The sequence below is a fragment of the Oncorhynchus nerka genome, linkage group LG24 (assembly GCF_034236695.1).
Source record: "Oncorhynchus nerka isolate Pitt River linkage group LG24, Oner_Uvic_2.0, whole genome shotgun sequence".
In the NCBI taxonomy this organism is placed as follows: domain Eukaryota; kingdom Metazoa; phylum Chordata; class Actinopteri; order Salmoniformes; family Salmonidae; genus Oncorhynchus; species Oncorhynchus nerka.
The window spans coordinates 35,432,408-35,451,858 of NC_088419.1; the positions used below are offsets into that span (position 1 = coordinate 35,432,408).

A 19,451-nucleotide genomic window follows, 5' to 3' on the forward strand; every position below is an offset into this window, starting at 1 on the left:
AGTTTCAACTGTTCTGCCCTACTATTATTCAACCATGCTGGTCATTTATGAACATTTGAACATCTTGGCCACGTTCTGTTATAATCTCCACCCGGCACAGCCAGAAGAGGACTGGCCACCCCACATATGCTCTCTCTAATTCTCTCTTTCTTTCTCTCTCTCGGAGGACCTGAGCCCTAGGACCGTGCCCCAGGACTACCTGACATGATGACTCCTTGCTGTCCCCAGTCCACCTGACTGTGCTGCTGCTCCAGTTTCAACTGTTCTGCCCTACTATTATTCGACCATGCTGGTCATTTATGAACATTTGAACATCTTGGTCATGTTCTGTTATAATCTCTACCCGGCACAGCCAGAAGAGGACTGGCCACCCCACATAGCCTGGTTCCTCTCTAGGTTTCTTCCTAGGTTTTGGCCTTTCTAGGGAGTTTTTCCTAGCCACCGTGCTTTTACACCTGCATTGTTTGCTGTTTGGGGTTTTAGGCTGGGTTTCTGTACAGCACTTTGAGATATCAGCTGATGTACAAAGGGCTATATAAATAAATTTGATTTGATTTGATTTGATTAAAAATCAAAAAGCGTATACATCAATGTTATTGTCTGAGGCTAGCCAGAACTTATCTCAGTCCATGTGATCAAAGCAATCTTGAAGTGTGGAATCCAATTGGTCAGACCAGCGTTGGATAGACCTAAGCACGGGCGAGTCCTGTTTTAGTTTCTGCCTATAGGAAGGGTGAAACAAGATGGAGTTATGGTCAGATTTGCTGAAGGTAGGGCGGGGGAGGGCCTTGTATGCATTGCGGAAGTAGTAGAGGTGTTCCAGTTCCAGTGTTTTGCTCGAGCAGGTACTACAATGTGCTGGTAGAATTTAGGGGTCCTTGTTCTCAAATTATCTTTACTAAAATCCCCAGCTACAATAAATGTATCCTCAGCATATATGGTTTCCAGTTTACATAGAGTCCAGTGAAGTTCTTTCAGGACCGTTGAGGTATCTGCTTGGGGGGGGGGGGGTTCTAGGTCAGGTGAAAAAAAGGACTTGAGTTCCTGCATGTTGTTATGATTACACCATGAGTCGTACACCCCTGCCCTTCTTCTTGCCAGAGAGATGTTTCTGTCGGTGCGACGCATGAAGAAACCCGGTGGATGTACTGACTCTGACAACGTATCCCGAGTGAGCAATGTTTCCGTGAAACAGAGCATGTTACAATCTCTGATGTCTCTCTGGAAGGCAACTAATTTTTGTCCACCTGGTTGTCTAGACACTGGACATTGGCGAGTAAGAACCTCGGAAGCGCTGGATGGTTGCTCGCCTTCTAAGTCTGACCAGGAGGCTGCTCCGTCTGTCTCCCTTGCAACGACGACGTTGTTTTGGGTCGGCCTCTTGGGATTAGATCCAATGTCCAGGGTGGAGATCCGAACAAAGGATCCGCTTCGGGGAAGTCGTATTGACCCGCTCTTATATCCAAAAGTTCTTCCCGGCTGTATGTAATAACATTTAAGATTTTCTGGGCTAACAATGTAAGAAATAATACATGAAAGACAAACTACTGCATAGTTTCCTCAGGACTTGAAGCGAGGCAACCATCTCTATCGGCCCCAGCCTACACACAATACCCCATCATGTCAAAGTGGGAAAATGAAAAGTTGTAATGTCTTGAGTCAATACGTATTCAACCCCTTTGCTATGGCAAGCCTAAAGAAGTTCAGGAGTAAACATTTGCTTAACAAGTCACATAAGAAGTTGCATGGACTCACTCTGTATGCAATAATAGTGTTTAACATGATTCATGGATGACTACCTCATCTCTTTACCACACACATAAAATGATTTTCATGGTCCCTCAGTCGAGCAGTGAATTTCAAACACAAATTCAACCCAAAACAAACAGTGTTTTTCCAATGCCTCGCAAAGAAGGCCACCTACACCCAGTAACTACAAAGACACATGCATCCTCCTTAACTCAGTTGACGGAGAGGAAGTTCGGTCTTCTCCAAAAAATCGTCTGTAGCGTCCGAATGGTTTGGCCTACAAACCCTATGGAAAGATGAGACTCTCACGAACACAATAGTGTCCTCCGTTTTGCTCTATGACCCCCACAAGTGTCTTGGGACTTGTCGGAAATCGATACAGCCGATTTGCCAACTTCTGTCTGTAGCGTCCGAACACTAATTTGACCCTTCTGTGAAAAGGTGAGACTATAATGAACACATACGTGTTGGTTGTTTTGATCAAGGACGCCCACAGGGCTCACAAGATTCGTCTGAAGGTCCCCTGTTACCGGTTGAAAAACAATGAATGGAAGTATATATGGAGACTGTTTAGTGACAAAAATAAGGGGTTAAATACATGTCAAAGAAATAATCATTCTAAATCAAATAGCAAAATGATCAAGTGTATGACCTTCTTAAAACAATTCCATATAAACTTAAAACGCAAAAAAACAGAAACATACCTTTTTCAGGACCCTGTATTTCAAAGATAATTCGTAAAAATGCAAATAACTTCACCGATCTTCATTGTAAAGGGTTTATATACTGTTTCCCATGCTTGTTCAAAGAACCATAAACAATTAATGAACATGCACCTGTAGAACGTTCTTTAAGACACTAACAGCTTACAGACGGTAGGCAATTAAGGTCACAGTTATGAAAGCTTAAGACACTAAAGAGGCCATTCTACTGAAAAACACCAAAAGAAAGATGCCCAGGGTCCCTGCTCATCTGCATGAACATGCCTTAGGCATGCTGCAAGGAGGCATGAGGATTGCAGATGTGGCCAGGGCAATAAATTGCAATGTCCGTACTATGAGACACCTAAGACAGCGCTACAGGGAGACAGGACGGACAGCTGATCGTCCTCGTAGTGGCAGACCAGGTGTAACAACACCTGCACAGGATCGGTATATCTGAACATCACACCAGCAGGACAGGTACAGGATGGCAACAACAACTGCCCAAGTTACACCAGGAATGCATAATCCCTCCATCAGTGCTCAGACTGTCCGCAATAGGCTGACAGAGGCTGGACTGAGGGCTTGTAGGACTGCTGTAGGGCAGGTCCTCACCAGACATCACCGGCAACAACGTTGCCTATGGGCACAAACCCACGGTCGCTGGACCAGACAGGACTGGCAAAAGGTGTCCTTCACTGACGAGTCGCAGTCAATCTCAATGCTGTGCGTTACAGGGAAGACATCCTCCTCCCTCATGTGGTACCCTTCCTGCAGGCTCATCCTGACATGACCCTCCAGCATGACAATGCCACCACCCATACTGCTCATTCTGTGCGTTATTTCCTGCAAGACAGGAATGTCAGTGTTCTGCCATACTGCCCAGATCTCAATCCCATTGAGCACGTCTGGGACCTTTTGGATCGGAGGGTGAGGGCTAGGGCCATTCCCCCCCAGTAATGTCCGGGAACTTGCCGGCGCCTTGGTGGAAGAGTGGGGTAACATCTCACAGCAAGAACTGGCAAATATGGTGCAGTCCATGAGGAGGAGATGCACTGCAGGACTTAATGCAGCTGGTGGCCACACCAGATACTGACTGTTACTTTTGATTTTGACCCCCCTTTGTTCAGGGACACATTATTCCATTTATGTTAGTCACATGTCTGTGGAAATTGTTCAGTTTATGTCTCAGTTGTTGAATCTTGTTAGTTTGCTGAAAATAAACACAGTTGACAGTGAGAGAACGTTTCAATTTTTGCTGAGTTTAGCTTAGTAGAACCAATACAACACATTACGGAGTACCACTCTCCATATTTCCAAGTATAGTGGTAGCTGCATCATGTTATGGTTATGCTTGTACTAGTTAAGGACTGGGGAGCTTGGAGCTAAGCACAGGCAAAATCCTAGAGGAAAAGTCTGCTTTCTTTCAGACACTGGGAGCAGGACAACAAGTTGCGTCGTTTTGCCTTAAATCTACTTGAATATCTATGGCAAGACCTGAAAATGATTGTCTAGCAATGATCAACATACAATTTGACAGGGCTTGAAGAATTTTGAGAATAATAATGGGAAAATATTGCACAATCCAGGTGTGGAAAGCTCTTAGAGACTTACCCAGAAAGACTCACCGCTATAATTGCTGCCAAAGGTCCTTCTACAAAGTATTGACTCAGGGGTGTGAATACTTATGTATTTAGATATTTCTGTATTTAAATTTCAATAAATTAGCCCCCCCCCCCCCGAAAAAAATTAACATGGTTTCACTATGTCATTGTGGGGTATTGAGTCTAGACAGGTGTGTTTAAATTTGTTTGATTTAATTCATTTTAAATTCAGGCTGTGACACAACCAAATATGGAATACTTTCTGAAGGCACTGTATAGGAAACAGAAGGTATAGATACAGGAAACAGGACATGTGACCAGGAAGCGTGAAGAATCATGGCAGCTTGCATGTTAGATTACAGTGCATTCAGAGAGTATTTACAGGCCCTTTGTCTTTTTCCACATTTTGTGACGTTACAGCCTTATTCTAAAACGGGTTAAATCAAACATTCCTCATCTATCTACACACAATCGCCCATAATGACAATGCAAAAACAGGTTTTCAGAAACGTTTGCAAATGTGTTAAAGCAAAAAAAAACAGAAATACATAAGTATTCGGACCCTTTGCTATGAGACTCGAAATTGAGCTCAGGAGCATCCTGTTTCCATTGATCATCCTTGAGATGTTTTCTAGAACTTTATTGGAGTCCACCTGTGGTAAATTCAATTGATTAGACATGATTTGGAAAGGCACACAACTGTCTATATAAGGTACCACAGTTGGCAATGCTTGTCAGAGCAAAAACAAGGCCACGAGGTCGAATTAATTGTTCGTAGAGCTCTGAGACAGGATTGTGTCGAGGCACAGATCTGGGGAAGGGTAACAAAACATTTCTGCAGCATTGAATGTCCCCTAGAACACAGTAGCCTCCATCATTCTTAAATGTAAGAAGTTTGGAACCACCAAGACTCTTCCTAGAGCTGGCCGCCCAGCCAAACTCTGCTTGGAGTTTGCCAAAAGGCACCTAAAGGACTCCCAGACCACGAGAAACAAGATTCTCTGGTCTGATGAAACCAAAATTAAACTCTTTGGCCTGAATGCCAAGTGTCACGTCTGGAGCAAACCTGGCACCATGCCTACGGTGAAGCATGGTGGTGGCAGCATCACGCTGTGGGGATGTCTTTCAGTGGCAGGGACTAGGAGACTAGTCAGGATGGAGGGAAAGATGAACGGAGAAAAGTACAGAGAGATCCTTGATGAAGACCTGCTCCAGAGCGCTCAGGACCTCAGATTGGTGCGAAGGTTCACCTTCCAACAGGATAACGACCCTAAGCACACAGCCATGACAAGTAAACGCAATTTTCTGAATGTCCTTGAGTGGCCCAGCCAGAGCCCGGACTTGAACCCGATCGAACATCCCTGGACAGACCTGAAAATAGCTGTGCAGTGACGCTCCCCATCCAACCTGACAGAGCCTGAGAGGATCTGCAGGGAAGAATGGGAGAGACTCTCCAAATCAAATAAAATCTAAGTTTATTTGTCACATGCGCCGAATACAACAGGTGTAGACCTTGCAGTGAAATGCTTACTTACAGGCTCCAACCAACAGTGCAAAAAAGGTATTAGGTGAAATAAAAACAACAGTAAAAAGACAATGAAAAATAACAGTATCGAGGCTATATACATTAGCGAGGCTATAACAGTAGCGAGGCTACAGACAGGCACCGGTTAGTCGGGCTGATTGAGGTAGTAAGTACATGTAGATATGGTTAAAGTACCTATGCATATATGATGAACAGAGAGTATCAGTAGCGTAACAGATGGGGTGGCGGGACACAATGCAGATAGCCCGGTTAGCCAATGTGCAAATACAGGTGTGCCAAGCTTGTAGCGTCATACCCAAGAAGACTCAAGGCTGTAATCACTGCCAAAGGTGCTTCAACAAAGTACTGAGGAAAGGGTCTGAATACTTACTGTATGTAAATGTAATATTTCAGTTTTGTATTTTTTTTAAATTTGCTAATATTTCTTAAAACCTGCATTTGCTTTGTCATTATGAAGTTTTGTGTGTAGATTGATGAGGGATAAAAACTATTTAATCAATTTTATAATAAGGCAGTAACGTAACAAAATGTTAAAATAGCCAAGGGGTCTGAATACATTCCGAATGCACTGTACATTATGTGGATTTGACTATTTAGATTTGTTCAGATGAAAAAGTTACCTTGTCCCAGATCTATTTGTTGTCTTGCCATCTCCTATGGTCATTGTTTAACATGACAATGACAGTAGTAGTAGGCTATTCAGGTTTGTAACCGTATAGATCAGTGAATTATATACCTTATATTCCCTTAAAGGGTGTTGTGTTGGCTATGGCAGGGGTTCTCAAACCTTTTGGGACTGAGGACCTCTTTTGTGAAAGTAAATTCATCAGGGACCCCCTCATAATCATACAAATAGCATACAAGGAGTTTTACTATGACTTCAGTGCATGGCTGTAAGAATCAAGTCCCGGGCCCTGGGATGAAACATTTTAAAGGCTCGCCTCATTGCATCGGAGAGAATTAATTCAGTTTTCAAGCTAATTTCCTGCGAATTTACTCATTCTACCATGAGGCAGAGAGAAAACATTGCAGTTTTAAAGCTTAAATTACAGTGCATTTATGTAAAAAAAAAAACATAATTTTGAGGTATTGAGTTGAAAAATGTATAATTGGCGGAGTACTGAGGATACCAATATCCCTGGGAGCCTCCCAGGCCCATGTTGCTCATGATTAAGAATATAAATTGTACATGAATAATATTACATTGTATTGCATTACACCCTCTAAACATATTCCACAGATCCCTTGGCCATAATTTGTTTAATCTGTTACTGTTAGTAATATTCATAAAAATAATATATATCTGTGTGTGTGTATATATATATATATATATATATATATATATATATATATATATATATATTTCTTTTTTGTTGCTTTAGCCAAGGACACCCTGTAGTACCTTCGCAGACACCCCACTTTTGAGAACCCCTGGGGGATGTGGTACACCTACCTGTGAGGAGAAGGTGCAGACCAGGAAGTCGGTCTGGGACAGGAAGTGTATGTCTAGGATGACTCCTCTCAGAGAGTTCTCGGTGTAGCGGTTGTGAAGGCCGGCTGACCACGAGATGGAGTTATCACTGATGAACTCATAGTCAGTGTACCTGTAGGACACACATACGATTACCCACATGGGCTTCTACATACAAACAGAAACACAATGGCCGTGTCTGAATACCCAAACTTGCGTTCTAAATAGTAGGCATTTTGGCTATGCAAAAACATGATGTTTTATGTGAAATTTTGAAAATGAAGTATGCTTTGATGTCATACTCATGTAGACTTTTCATCTAGTAGAATTCGCTGCATACTATTGAGGAGGAGATTGATCTTTTCAGATCCAAGTGTGTTGGACAACAACTGATCACCAAAAAGGTTGATCGTTTTTGCTTACTGCAATACATTTTTTATAAAACAGTATGTTTTATCTAGTACAATTAGTATACAGTATGCAGTTTTAGTAAGTAGTAGGCAAGAAAGATTTCGGAAACGGCCAATCATACACACACAGTTGTGGCCAGTGATCAGCCACATTGTTTTGGTCACTGCTCGGATGTGTGCTTGTTTGCTTGTTCCCTTTTGGATCGCAACAAAATGTGGATTTCACCCAGAACGGCTAATGAATATTAGGGACACAGTACCGGTTGGTATTTGTCCTGAAATTCTGTCATCATCCAACGATATACTACTGAAGACTACCCCGATGTTGAGTCAGACTTTAAACCGAGGTTATGGGACTGTGGGACAGAGACACATGGGGAGGAGAAGCTGGGACTCATGCCTTTCAGAAGGTGAGGACTCCATGCCCCTTGTCCGTCATCTCCCTCTCCAATGTGCGTTCACTCGCCAACAAATCCGACGAGCTACAACTTCTGATGATGAGAAAAAAAGGACTTCTCTCTCACCTCTGCTTTCTTTTTTTTATGGTTAAATGCCTCTATTCCCGACACCACCGTGGATCTAGCCGGCTTCCAGCTGAACTGGGCTGATCCCGGAGCAGTCCAGTAAATTCAAAAATGGTGTGTGTTTCCCTATTCTGTCTAAAGCATGCTCTCCAGAGTCTACATCACGCCGAGCACCTGTGTGCACACACATCACAACAGCTGCAGGCTGATCAGATCACAGAGGTGGAAAGGAAATATCCGGATTCTACTTTGACCATCATGGGGGATTTTAACCACACCGGCCTACAACAGGAACTTCCCAGCTACAAACAAATGGTGAAATGTTCAACAAGCCAATAAAAAATTCTGGACAACGTTTACGGCACAATTAAAGGGGCATACCACACTGTCCCCCACGCTCCTCTGGGCAACTCAGACCATGTGATGCTACACCTCATCCCCGCATACAGACAGAAACTAAAAACTGCTAAACCTGTCAAACATACAGTGCAGAAATGGACTGAAGAGGCCATTGGGGAGTTAAAGGACTGCCTAGACGCCACGGATTGGAACATATTCAAGGACAACAATGCCAACACACACGACTACACAGACACATCCTACATCAGTGTATGTGAGGAGAATTGCATACCATGAAATACCTTTCTATCACACAGCAACGATAAGCACTGGTGAGCTTAGGGCTCTCCTTTCTTCCAAAGAGGAAGACCACACGAGCAAGACCAGGGACCTCTATAGAGAGGCCAAGAAAAATATACACTCAGGAATTAGGGCAGCCAAACAGCAGTACAAAGACAGGCTAGAGCAACAGTTCTCCAGCCACGACTGTCTGTCTGGAGAGGACTGAAAACCATTACCAACTTCAAACCTAAAGCTCCCTGACGCCAGACGACCCCTCACTGCCCAACAAACTAAACCAGTTTACTACAGATTTGACTCATAAAGGCCCCTCAATCACCAGGACAATACACCCTTCCGTCTACCCCTCCTTGCCACTTCACTCATGACCAAAACTTCCCCCCACCTAAGAGTTTCTTCCCCCGGGCTGTGGCCCTCACCTAATGGTCATCTGGCCCATAGAGACTAACGGACTATGCTGTGGCCCTCACCAACCTGTCATCTGGCCCATAGAGACTAACGGACTATGCTGTGGCCCTCACCTAACGGTCATCTGGCCCATAGAGACTAACGGACTATGCTGTGGCCCTCACCAAACGGTCATCTGGCCCATAGAGACTAACGGACTATGCTGTGGCCCTCACCAACCTGTCATCTGGCCCATAGAGTCTAACGGACTATGCTGTGGCCCTCACCTAACGGTCATCTGGCCCATAGAGACTAACGGACTATGCTGTGGCCCTCACCAAACGGTCATCTGGCCCATAGAGACTAACGGACTATGCTCTGGCCCTCACCAACCTGTCATCTGGCCCATAGAGACTAACGGACCATGCTGTGGCCCTCACCAAACGGTCATCTGGCCCATAGAGACTAACGGACTATGCTGTGGCCCTCACCAACCTGTCATCTGGCCCATAGAGACTAACGGACCATGCTGTGGCCCTCACCAAACGGTTATCTGGCCCATAGAGACTAACAGACTATGCTGTGGCCCTCACCAAACGGTCATCTGGCCCATAGAGACTAACGGACTATGCTGTGGCCCTCACCAACCTGTCATCTGGCCCATAGAGACTAACGGACCATGCTGTGGCCCTCTCCAAACGGTCATCTGGCCCATAGAGACTAACGTACTATGCTGTGGCCCTCTCCAAACGGTCATCTGGCCCATAGAGACTAACGGACTATGCTGTGGCCCTCACCAACCTGTCATCTGGCCCATAGAGACTAACGGACTATGCTGTGGCCCTCACCAAACGGTCATCTGGCCCATAGAGACTAACGGACTATGCTGTGGCCCTCACCAACCTGTCATCTGGCCCATAGAGACTAACGGACCATGCTGTGGCCCTCTCCAAACGGTCATCTGGCCCATAGAGACTAACGGACTATGCTGTGGCCCTCACCAAACGGTCATCTGGCCCATAGAGACTAACGGACTATGCTGTGGCCCTCACCAACCTGTCATCTGGCCCATAGAGTCTAACGGACTATGCTGTGGCCCTCACCTAGCGGTCATCTGGCCCATAGAGACTAACGGATTATGCTGTGGCCCTCACCAAACGGTCATCTGGCCCATAGAGACTAACGGACTATGCTCTGGCCCTCACCAACCTGTCATCTGGCCCATAGAGACTAACGGACCATGCTGTGGCCCTCACCAAACGGTCATCTGGCCCATAGAGACTAACGGACTATGCTGTGGCCCTCACCAACCTGTCATCTGGCCCATAGAGACTAACGGACCATGCTGTGGCCCTCCCCAAACGGTCATCTGGCCCATAGAGACTAACAGACTATGCTGTGGCCCTCACCAAACGGTCATCTGGCCCATAGAGACTAACGGACTATGCTGTGGCCCTCACCAACCTGTCATCTGGCCCATAGAGACTAACGGACCATGCTGTGGCCCTCTCCAAACGGTCATCTGGCCCATAGAGACTAACGTACTATGCTGTGGCCCTCTCCAAACGGTCATCTGGCCCATAGAGACTAACAGACTATGCTGTGGCCCTCACCAACCTGTCATCTGGCCCATAGAGACTAACGGACTATGCTGTGGCCCTCACCAACCTGTCATCTGGCCCATAGAGACTAACGGACCATGCTGTGGCCCTCTCCAAACGGTCATCTGGCCCATAGAGACTAACGGACTATGCTGTGGCCCTCACCAAACGGTCATCTGGCCCATAGAGACTAACGGACTATGCTGTGGCCCTCACCAACCTGTCATCTGGCCCATAGAGTCTAACGGACTATGCTGTGGCCCTCACCTAACGGTCATCTGGCCCATAGAGACTAACGGACTATGCTGTGGCCCTCACCAAACGGTCATCTGGCCCATAGAGACTAACGGACTATGCTCTGGCCCTCACCAACCTGTCATCTGGCCCATAGAGACTAACGGACCATGCTGTGGCCCTCACCAAACGGTCATCTGGCCCATAGAGACTAACGGACTATGCTGTGGCCCTCACCAACCTGTCATCTGACCCATAGAGACTAACGGACCATGCTGTGGCCCTCCCCAAACGGTCATCTGGCCCATAGAGACTAACAGACTATGCTGTGGCCCTCACCAAACGGTCATCTGGCCCATAGAGACTAACGGACTATGCTGTGGCCCTCACCAACCTGTCATCTGGCCCATAGAGACTAACGGACCATGCTGTGGCCCTCACCAAACGGTCATCTGGCCCATAGAGACTAACGGACTATGCTGTGGCCCTCACCAACCTGTCATCTGGCCCATAGAGACTAACGGACCATGCTGTGGCCCTCCCCAAACGGTCATCTGGCCCATAGAGACTAACAGACTATGCTGTGGCCCTCACCAAACGGTCATCTGGCCCATAGAGACTAACGGACTATGCTGTGGCCCTCACCAACCTGTCATCTGGCCCATAGAGACTAACGGACCATGCTGTGGCCCTCTCCAAACGGTCATCTGGCCCATAGAGACTAACGTACTATGCTGTGGCCCTCTCCAAACGGTCATCTGGCCCATAGAGACTAACGGACTATGCTGTGGCCCTCACCAACCTGTCATCTGGCCCATAGAGTCTAACGGACTATGCTGTGGCCCTCACCTAGCGGTCATCTGGCCCATAGAGACTAACGGATTATGCTGTGGCCCTCACCAAACGGTCATCTGGCCCATAGAGACTAACGGACTATGCTCTGGCCCTCACCAACCTGTCATCTGGCCCATAGAGACTAACGGACCATGCTGTGGCCCTCACCAAACGGTCATCTGGCCCATAGAGACTAACGGACTATGCTGTGGCCCTCACCAACCTGTCATCTGGCCCATAGAGACTAACGGACCATGCTGTGGCCCTCCCCAAACGGTCATCTGGCCCATAGAGACTAACAGACTATGCTGTGGCCCTCACCAAACGGTCATCTGGCCCATAGAGACTAACGGACTATGCTGTGGCCCTCACCAACCTGTCATCTGGCCCATAGAGACTAACGGACCATGCTGTGGCCCTCTCCAAACGGTCATCTGGCCCATAGAGACTAACGTACTATGCTGTGGCCCTCTCCAAACGGTCATCTGGCCCATAGAGACTAACAGACTATGCTGTGGCCCTCACCAACCTGTCATCTGGCCCATAGAGACTAACGGACTATGCTGTGGCCCTCACCAACCTGTCATCTGGCCCATAGAGACTAACGGACCATGCTGTGGCCCTCTCCAAACGGTCATCTGGCCCATAGAGACTAACGGACTATGCTGTGGCCCTCACCAAACGGTCATCTGGCCCATAGAGACTAACGGACTATGCTGTGGCCCTCACCAACCTGTCATCTGGCCCATAGAGTCTAACGGACTATGCTGTGGCCCTCACCTAACGGTCATCTGGCCCATAGAGACTAACGGACTATGCTGTGGCCCTCACCAAACGGTCATCTGGCCCATAGAGACTAACGGACTATGCTCTGGCCCTCACCAACCTGTCATCTGGCCCATAGAGACTAACGGACCATGCTGTGGCCCTCACCAAACGGTCATCTGGCCCATAGAGACTAACGGACTATGCTGTGGCCCTCACCAACCTGTCATCTGACCCATAGAGACTAACGGACCATGCTGTGGCCCTCCCCAAACGGTCATCTGGCCCATAGAGACTAACAGACTATGCTGTGGCCCTCACCAAACGGTCATCTGGCCCATAGAGACTAACGGACTATGCTGTGGCCCTCACCAACCTGTCATCTGGCCCATAGAGACTAACGGACCATGCTGTGGCCCTCACCAAACGGTCATCTGGCCCATAGAGACTAACGGACTATGCTGTGGCCCTCACCAACCTGTCATCTGGCCCATAGAGACTAACGGACCATGCTGTGGCCCTCCCCAAACGGTCATCTGGCCCATAGAGACTAACAGACTATGCTGTGGCCCTCACCAAACGGTCATCTGGCCCATAGAGACTAACGGACTATGCTGTGGCCCTCACCAACCTGTCATCTGGCCCATAGAGACTAACGGACCATGCTGTGGCCCTCTCCAAACGGTCATCTGGCCCATAGAGACTAACGTACTATGCTGTGGCCCTCTCCAAACGGTCATCTGGCCCATAGAGACTAACGGACTATGCTGTGGCCCTCACCAACCTGTCATCTGGCCCATAGAGACTAACGGACTATGCTGTGGCCCTCACCAACCTGTCATCTGGCTCATAGAGACTAACAGACCATGCTGTGGCACTCACCTAATGGTCATCTGGCCCATAGAGACTAACGGACTATGCTCTGGCCCTCACCAACCTGTCATCTGGCCCATAGAGACTAACGGACCATGCTGTGGCCCTCACCAAACGGTCATCTGGCCCATAGAGACTAACGGACTATGCTGTGGCCCTCACCAACCTGTCATCTGGCCCATAGAGACTAACGGACTATGCTGTGGCCCTCACCAAACGGTCATCTGGCCCATAGAGACTAACGGACTATGCTGTGGCCCTCACCAACCTGTCATCTGGCCCATAGAGACTAACGGACCATGCTGTGGCCCTCTCCAAACGGTCATCTGGCCCATAGAGACTAACGTACTATGCTGTGGCCCTCACCAACCTGTCATCTGGCCCATAGAGACTAACGGACTATGCTGTGGCCCTCACCAACCTGTCATCTGGCCCATAGAGACTAACGTACTATGCTGTGGCCCTCACCAAACGGTCATCTGGCCCATAGAGACTAACGGACTATGCTGTGGCCCTCACCAAACGGTCATCTGGCCCATAGAGACTAACGGACTATGCTGTGGCCCTCACCAACCTGTCATCTGGCCCATAGAGACTAACGGACTATGCTGTGGCCCTCACCAAACGGTCATCTGGCCCATAGAGACTAACGGACTATGCTCTGGCCCTCACCAAACGGTCATCTGGCCCATAGAGACTAAAGGACTATGCTGTGGCCCTCACCAAACTGTCATCTGGCCCATAGAGACTAAAGGACTATGCTGTGGCCCTCACCAAACGGTCATCTGGCCCATAGAGACTAACGGACTTGATTCTTGATGGTTTCTAACATACAAACACGAATGCTACACCCCCTCCCTGTCCCTATTGGTTGGGCCTGCTTGCTCTTTGTGTGGTGAGTTCATTTCACTGCTCATCTGAGCTGGTTTCTTTATAGGAGCTGAGGCGGCACACCACACACACACACACACACACTTCATTATAAGGATATTGGTTGTCACTCACTTCGTCTTAGCCTCTTGCAGTAGTGAGGGGTCATCTGTTGCCAGGTAGACTCGTTTCTTGTCCACGTGGATGCGTCTGGCCATGTGTTGGAACTGTTCCTCCACGTGCACCATATACTCCTCTATAGGGTGGAACGCAGCCTCCGTCCCCACCTTATCTGTCCGTCGAACATGGACCCTACAGGGACAGAGACAGGGGTGGAGGGAGGGAGGGAGCGAGAGAGAGAGAGCAATACTTTCAGTCAATACGTTCACTATCAGCTACTTCATACTGTACTTCATTTGACAGCATCTTTGTGCCCTTGCCAGTCTTGCCCATAATCAGAGCGAGAGAGAGAGAGAGAGAGAAAGAGAGAGAGATACCCAGTGGCACAATGTAGGAGTAATGACAGAAAACTAAAGTAAGAAAGGAAGGGGGTTTGAATGGGAGATAGAAGCGAACTGACGAATAATAGACCAGCGCTGCAAGTGTTTGTGAAACTGAGTGCTTTCTTTGTTTAATTGCTCATAACACAACAAAGCCAGCATCTATGGTTTGGAGGGAGAGAATAAAGAAGTTAGAGACAAAGGGAATAAGAGAGAGAGAGAAAGAGAGGAGAGTGAAAAGAGCAAGAGAGAGAAAGAGCAAGAGAGAGACAGAGAGCGACAGAGCGAATGAATGAGAAATCGAAAGAACGAGATAATAAACACAGTGTGTCTAATTACCAGAACTGGCCTGAGATCAGTCAGCCCAGTCCTCGGGATGCTCACTGAAGCAACAAACACCTTTATTTACCCTAACACACTCCTGGATCAGAGAGAATAGAGGGAACGAGAGATTAAAAGAGAGAGATGGATGGAGAGGAGTAGAGTGGGGGAGGGATTCTCCACAGGTGCACGTAAGGCTGAAAGTGAACCTCTTTGTTTCTCTACATCTATTTAACTCTCTCTCTCTCTGTTCATATCTTCATATTCACTCCCATGCACTCTCACTCTCTCCTTCCATCTCTCCCTATCTGATCTGAAGAGACTTTTGATTATAAGTGGGACTCTTGACTACGAGCCTCTCCATTCTCTGCTTCTCTCTTCCATGGTCTCTGTCTGTCTTTCTCCCGCTCTCTCTCTCCTTTCATCTCTCCTCCTGTTTTGTTCCTCCTCTCGTTCTCTCCTCTTTCCCTCCCTTCATCCCGCCGCCCGTTACTTGGCAGACGATGCGGCCGTGCCTGGGTGCTTAGTGCCAGACGGCGTACGAGTAATCAATCTACCCATCCCTCCCTCCCTCCTTCTCCACTCCCCCTCCTCTCTGGCTGTCTCCACTGCTTGTGAGAAGCTGCGCTGGGGCTGAGGTTGTGCTGACGACTGCTTTTAGATGCTTTAGTCTGGTGTGTTGCAGGCCTACTGAGGGTAGAGGCTCTGCTGCGACGACATTGCTTTTCACAGGAGCACGGGGATGCAGGGAGACGGCTGGCTCCCACGTCGTCTCGTGTCCTCGGAGATACCTCATACAGTCCCTCCCCTCCGAAGCCCCTCTCGCATTCCTCCTCTAGCCCCTTTCACTCATCCCCTCACTCCCTCACTCAATGACTCTCCTCAGTTTCATGCTCTCCCACCCACACCACATCTTCCTCTTCCCAAACCCCAATCCTACCCAACTGCTTCCCCCACCCCCCTCTATCTCCCCTAAGTACTAAGGCACTTTATTATATTATCAGATGGAAGTAGAAAGAGAAAAGGAGCAGAGGAAACTTTCTTACCAACTAGCACTTTATTTCAATAGGCTCCCCAGTGACAGAGGGGGGAGAATGGAGGGAGCAAGTGAGGAGAGGAGAGAGGAGAAGACAAAGCAATAGAGTCAGGAGAGGCAGTGATGGGAAATAGGGAAAGCGATACGGGGGAAATAGAGAAAAAGGTGAGCGAAATAAATGAGATAAAGACAAAAAGAGGAGCAGGTGAAAGAAAGGATCGAGGTGCAGACGACATGAGAGAGAACGTTTGATTGGGAAAGAAAGGAGGATGATTCATAGAGTCAAAAGAGGACAGGGAGAATGAAAGAGGGTTGAGAGAAAAAGGTAGCAGCAGAAGAAACTGAGAAAGAAGTAGGCCTAATAGAGGTAAAGGTGAACAGACAGACAGACAGACAGACAGACAGACAGACAGACAGACAGACAGACAGACAGACAGACAGACAGACATTTACACAACTGACAGAAACATACACAAATAGATAGAGAAATAGGACACTTCAAACCAAAAACAGAAAGAGACACTCAAAAAGTGTATTTCCTATTTCAAATCAAATCAAATCAAATTGTATTTGTCACATGCACCGAATACAGTGAAATGCTGTAACAACTTAGAAATAAAAGTAACAACTTAAAGAGCAGCAGTACAATAACAATAGCGGGGCTATATACAGGGGATACCAGTACAGAGTCAATGTGTGGGGGCATCGGTCAGTCGAGGTAATATATACATGTAGGTAGAGTTATTAAAGTGACTATTTGATCTACCCTTTAATGGGGTGTTTGAAAGCCAGCTTGACCCAGGTTGGGTGTCATGTGTGTGTGTGTGTGTGTGCGTGCACATGTGTGTTAATACGTACGTGCATGCATCCACCTACCCTATGATGGGGTGCTTGAAACCCAGCTTGGCTGTGGTGTCTGCAATCTCCTTCTCCAGCCAGGCCTGAGGACGCACCAGGTACTTAACGAACTGAGACACCCACCACACAGACGGGTCACCATGGAGACGGTGTAGACGCTGGGCTAGGTCTTCCGGGATGGACAGGGGCAGGTACGGGGGGCGGGGGTGTAGGCTATCCACGATGGGTAACTCCACCACCTGGATGTCCTTGTCATGGGCCTCACCTACAGAGACAGAGGGGGAAAGAGTTACAGGGATTTTGCGGATTTTGTCCATCCCTCACTAGAAGCGAACTAGCAACCTTCTGCTGCACAACAACACTTTGCACCAAGCAGCGTTGCCTGTCACCCCACAAACGCTATGGGAGAGCAGCTACTTCTAGGTATGAGAGCAGGTGATGTCGTCTAATGGACGCTAGTCTATTGCACACATAGCTAACTAGCTAGCTAATCCACATTGGCTACACTCACCCTTATTTGATCCAACTGGCCTCCTCTTGGGTCCTATCCTTGGTTTATACAAATCTAAAAACAGATAGGTGAGAGTTGATATCCAAATAACTTTCTGCCGTACTACGTTTCCTACTCATCCAAGGATGTCAGATCAGAGCAGATGAGATGAGAGGAGGGAGCCATTCTATACTATTAAAAGAGTTGTATAACGCCTACACTGTGAAGTGCGTGTGTGCAATAATTCAATTCTCCTTTGCACTTCTTGTAAACAACGCAATTTGTTACAACTTTGGCCAAGGGTAAAGTCCCCTCTGTTTATAACATATTCTAGTTTATGGAACAGAACATTTTATTGAGATCAAATGTTTAATCGCTGAGAAAATGTGCAGAATGTTGACCAAAATCCATCGCGTTCCATCATCTCTCACTGCCAGCCACTGAGCTTCCTCTCACTACCATATTTGGAAACGCCAAGTGGACGCTTCACATTTATAGATCCCGGTGAAATATCTGTCTCATTGTTCCATCTGTGACGGAGACTTAAATCCTCGTTCATTTACAATCATTGGATTAGTGTAAACCTTGGCGAGACAGTTTCTTCCCTCTGTACATCTAACAGCTACAGTGAACAAGTGCACACTGTGGAGAAAAGGGTATGGAATGAGCCGCAGCCAAAAAGATAGAGAGAGTGAAGGAAGTTAAAGAAGACAGGAGAAAGACATGGAAGGATAGAGAAGTTAGAGAAGACAGGAGAAAGTCATGGAAGGATAGAGAAGACAGGAGAAAGTCATGGAAGGATAGAGAAGTTAGAGAAGACAGGAGAAAGTCATGGAAGGATAGAGAAGTTAGAGAAGACAGGAGAAAGTCATGCTCTTTCAAAACAACAATCCCAATTCTCTCTCTCGCTTTATCCCCACTGCACTCAGAGTGACAGTTGCCCTTTGGCTGTCCTTCTTTAAAGGGATAATCCACCCTAAAATTGAAATGTGACATGCTACATCATCATGATAAGGTTCTCATCACTTGAGATAGGGGATAACAAACGATCACATTTCATAACTCTTTTAAAACAATTACTTGCACTCGGGAACGCCAAATCAGCCAATAGACTGTATGGGCAAACTTGTCTAAAACACATCAGTCAGTCTATATAGTCACGACAAAGTATATCTTTTGTTCAAATGTTTTCAAAGTGGACAGTGCACCATTAAATTAATTTCCTTTTTCCTTCAACTGCCATGATGCAAAGCAGTTTTCTCCTCTCGTCTCCCTGCACACAGGCTCACAGGGCGCATGCACGTTTGCATAGCAACCTGACTCGCACAGCTTTGAGCTAGAAATGCGATCTCTACCAGGTTGAACATGGTAAATGTCTAATGCCTAAATTAATAGTGCAGTGTGTTTCAGGGATTTTACAACTAGCTAACTACTTCACATACTGATATTGGCTTTGATATTATTGTGTTACATACATTTTCATAGTTACCTAGCTAGCCAGCCAACCTATCTAGAGAAAGCATTGCATTGTGGGTTCTACTCTGCAGATCTCCACAAGTTTTTTTACATGTTGCTTCCTAACTACAAAATGCAAATGAAATTCCCATTGTTCTCACATATTAGTATTATTTAACAATGTAAATCATAGGAATTTGTCATTTTAAGTGGAATATCCCTTTAAAAGCCAAGGTGAGCCAATCTACTTCCATGGTACTGGGGGTGGAACACTGGCACCAGCTGCACCCAGAGGGCGGCCCATTGACGGGCATGGGACTGGCAGGGGCTCTGGGCACAGTGGGCAGAGAGGACGGTTGAGCTGGGCTGATTAGGAAGGTCATCCTCACTGGGTTCCTGATAGCCTTTCCACCTGGGAGAGTGGGTGTTAAGCCTCAGTACACAAAGGAGTGGCCAGGACACACACACAAGCGCGCGCACAAACACATGTGGACACACACACACACTTTTGGTCTAATCTCATCTCGCCAGGAGGGATATGTCTGGCAGACAACCTCCATTCACACATACATCCGGTCTGAAA

The 19,451-nt window shown here is 47.2% G+C and overlaps 1 protein-coding gene across 2 annotated transcripts in view; it reads right to left on the reverse strand.

The window, feature by feature from the left end:
- LOC115107907 (alpha-(1,6)-fucosyltransferase-like) overlaps positions 1-19,451 on the reverse strand; it is a 163,028-nt gene that overhangs the window by 13,296 nt on the left and 130,281 nt on the right. The window contains exons 7-10 of one of the 2 annotated variants that reach the window (XM_029631668.2): positions 17,435-17,488; positions 16,942-17,188; positions 14,344-14,520; positions 7,054-7,204 (exon numbers count right to left, since the gene is read on the reverse strand). In XM_029631668.2, the coding sequence (XP_029487528.1) occupies positions 7,054-7,204; positions 14,344-14,520; positions 16,942-17,188; positions 17,435-17,488 (629 nt within the window). The remainder of the gene's footprint in view (positions 1-7,053; positions 7,205-14,343; positions 14,521-16,941; positions 17,189-17,434; positions 17,489-19,451) is intronic. The other variant, XM_029631669.2, reaches the window with a different exon arrangement.